The sequence below is a fragment of the Populus alba genome, chromosome 5, assembly GCF_005239225.2.
Source record: "Populus alba chromosome 5, ASM523922v2, whole genome shotgun sequence".
Classification (NCBI taxonomy): Eukaryota; Viridiplantae; Streptophyta; class Magnoliopsida; order Malpighiales; family Salicaceae; genus Populus; species Populus alba.
In genome coordinates, this window is record NC_133288.1 from 17,888,923 (window position 1) to 17,891,342 (window position 2,420).

A 2,420-nucleotide genomic window follows, 5' to 3' on the forward strand; every position below is an offset into this window, starting at 1 on the left:
GTATAGCATGTCAGCCATATGGCATCAAGCGTATTCACCTTCTTGCCACAAGTACACATAAGACAACTGATATAATTAGGTAAATTTTTTCTTATCTAATCTATGTGCTATGACATTAAAATAATAGAGAGACAGAAACCAAATAAAATTACTACAAATTAAATTTAGTTTGTGATTTTGAAACCAATGAAATCTTCTCAAAAATCGTTTGGTTACACAAGCTCCGCTATATAAAGGCAAGCCCTTGGTGTTTATACAAAACACCGTTACTCTCTCCATAATCCAAACAAATCTTAGTAATATATATCCATGGAAGAAGTTGTAGTCATTATAGGCGCTGGCCCTGCAGGGCTCGCATCAAGTGCATGCCTTAATCGTCTTGATATCCCCAACGTTATCCTAGAAAGAGAGGATTGTTATGCCTCTCTATGGAGAAAAAAGGCATATGATCGTGTAAAGTTACACCTTGCAAAGCAATTTTGCGAGCTTCCCTACATGCCCTATCCACCTAAATTACCCATGTTTGTCCCTAAAAACGATTTCATTAGCTATTTGGACAATTATGCATCACATTTTGGCATAAATCCCCGATTTCATTGTTATGTGGAGTCTGTTTACTATGACAAGAATGCTAGAAGATGGTGTATTGTGGTAAGGAATAATAAATTAAATACAATTGAAGTATATATTGCAAAATTCTTAGTTGTTGCAACAGGAGAAAATAGTGAAGGTTTGATACCAAAGGTGCCTGGGCTCGACGGCTTTGAAGGGATGTACATGCACTCCAGCCAGTATGCGAATGGGAAGGATTATATTGGCAAAGATGTCTTGGTTGTTGGCTGCGGCAACTCTGGGATGGAGATTGCTTATGATTTGCTCTATTGGGGTGCTCATACCTCCATTGTTGCTCGTAGCCCTGTAAAATCTCCCCACCTCTCTTCCTCTCTTGAGCCTTTTTTAACGTTTCCTTTTCAATTAATATATACCTCTTATAGCAAATGCATGCTTTGAATAATCACTCTTTTTTTTAATGAAAATTTGAATAATGGGTTTATCCCATGAATCGAGGTGAAATCAAGCAGATACGGGTAAAACTTTTGTTTTGCAGTTTTTTTATGGGAAAAAATGGCGAGCCAGCAAAGGTTTGTGCAAAGGACAAAAATATAAATAAATAAATAAATTGCATGTATATATCTGGTGTTAAGAGTATCTAATTAAGCGTTTTTATTGCTATAAAATTAATATCTGCCTCTAAACCGAATACCATATTATATCAATTTCATCTAATATTCAGGTACATGTGATCAGCAAAGAAATTGTTTTTCTTGGAATGTGCTTCTTGAAGTATCTCCCATGCAGATTTGTGGACTTCATCGCAACAACACTCAGCAAAATTAAGTTTGGGGATACATCCAAATATGGGATTCAGAGGCCAACTGAAGGTCCTTTCTACATTAAATCAAAAACAGGTAGATCGCCCACAATTGACGTTGGGGCTGTGCAAAAGATTAAGACTGGAGAAATTCAGGTATACATTCAAACGCTCTGTTCTTTATATAAAAAAAAGATTACCATGGATCGAGTTTATATAAAAAACTGATTAAATTATATGCATGAGACGATTAAAAATTAATCTTAAATTGCTCACAGCAACAAAAAGAATAGTAGAAGCCATGGATCATGCATGCATCTCTTATCATGTCAGATGATCATGGTGGTCGTCGATGCAGGTTTTTCCATCGATAGCAAATATAAAAGGAAACGAAATCACATTTGAAAATGGCAAGAGCAAGCAATATGATGCCATCATATTTGCTACTGGCTATAGAAGCACCGTGCTGGATTGGCTGAAGGTAACAGAATATTAATTATAATATGAGTATATTTGTATAATCCAGATTAAATCTGTGATAACAGCGTTCTGATGGGTTTTTATTTATTTATTTATCTGCCAATGCATGCAGGATGGCAAGGACCTCTTTAATGAGAATGGAATGCCGGAACCACGTTTTCCAAATCACTGGAAAGGGGGGAATGGGCTTTACTGCGCTGGGTTTTCACGGAGGGGATTAATGGGCATTTCCCTTGATGCTCGGAAAATAGCCACTGACATCGGTCTGACATGGAAGGGAGCTTCGAAGTGATCGGAGGTTGAAAAATACGCACTTATGGCAGCTCAGTGGTTTGCATGGTTTCAGAGCCTGGTTTTTCTGTGTTTAATTAACGTCTCCCCAGCCTGGATGCTATTAGGTTACCTTTACGGCTCTGCTTTCTCTCCCAACTGTTCTGGGTAGTTTTTCTTTTATTGCTTCTGTAACCCCCCCCAAAAAATAAAAATATAAAAACTTCACACAAGTCTATCAATGGATATTGTCTAATTTGCAGAATTTGAGTCCTTGTATTTATTCCTTTTAAATTAG

The 2,420-nt window shown here is 37.0% G+C and overlaps 1 protein-coding gene across 1 annotated transcript; it reads left to right on the forward strand.

The window, feature by feature from the left end:
• Positions 1–309: 309 nt before the first annotated feature.
• On the forward strand, positions 310–2,144 carry LOC118029205 (probable indole-3-pyruvate monooxygenase YUCCA11). Its single transcript, XM_035033024.1, has 4 exons — positions 310–918; positions 1,295–1,528; positions 1,731–1,853; positions 1,965–2,144. The coding sequence occupies exons 1-4, from the start codon at positions 310–312 to the stop codon at positions 2,142–2,144; spliced, it is 1,146 nt and encodes a 381-aa protein (XP_034888915.1).
• Positions 2,145–2,420: the final 276 nt, after the last annotated feature.

Bases quoted from the DNA above. Each gene is read 5' to 3' on its own strand.
- LOC118029205 (XM_035033024.1), top strand. From the start codon at position 310: ATGGAAGAAGTTGTAGTCATTATAGGCGCTGGCCCTGCAGGGCTCGCA. The intron at 919-1,294 runs GTAAAATCTCCC...TCTAATATTCAG, and splicing joins CCATTGTTGCTCGTAGCCCT to GTACATGTGATCAGCAAAGA. The intron at 1,854-1,964 runs GTAACAGAATAT...CAATGCATGCAG, and splicing joins CCGTGCTGGATTGGCTGAAG to GATGGCAAGGACCTCTTTAA.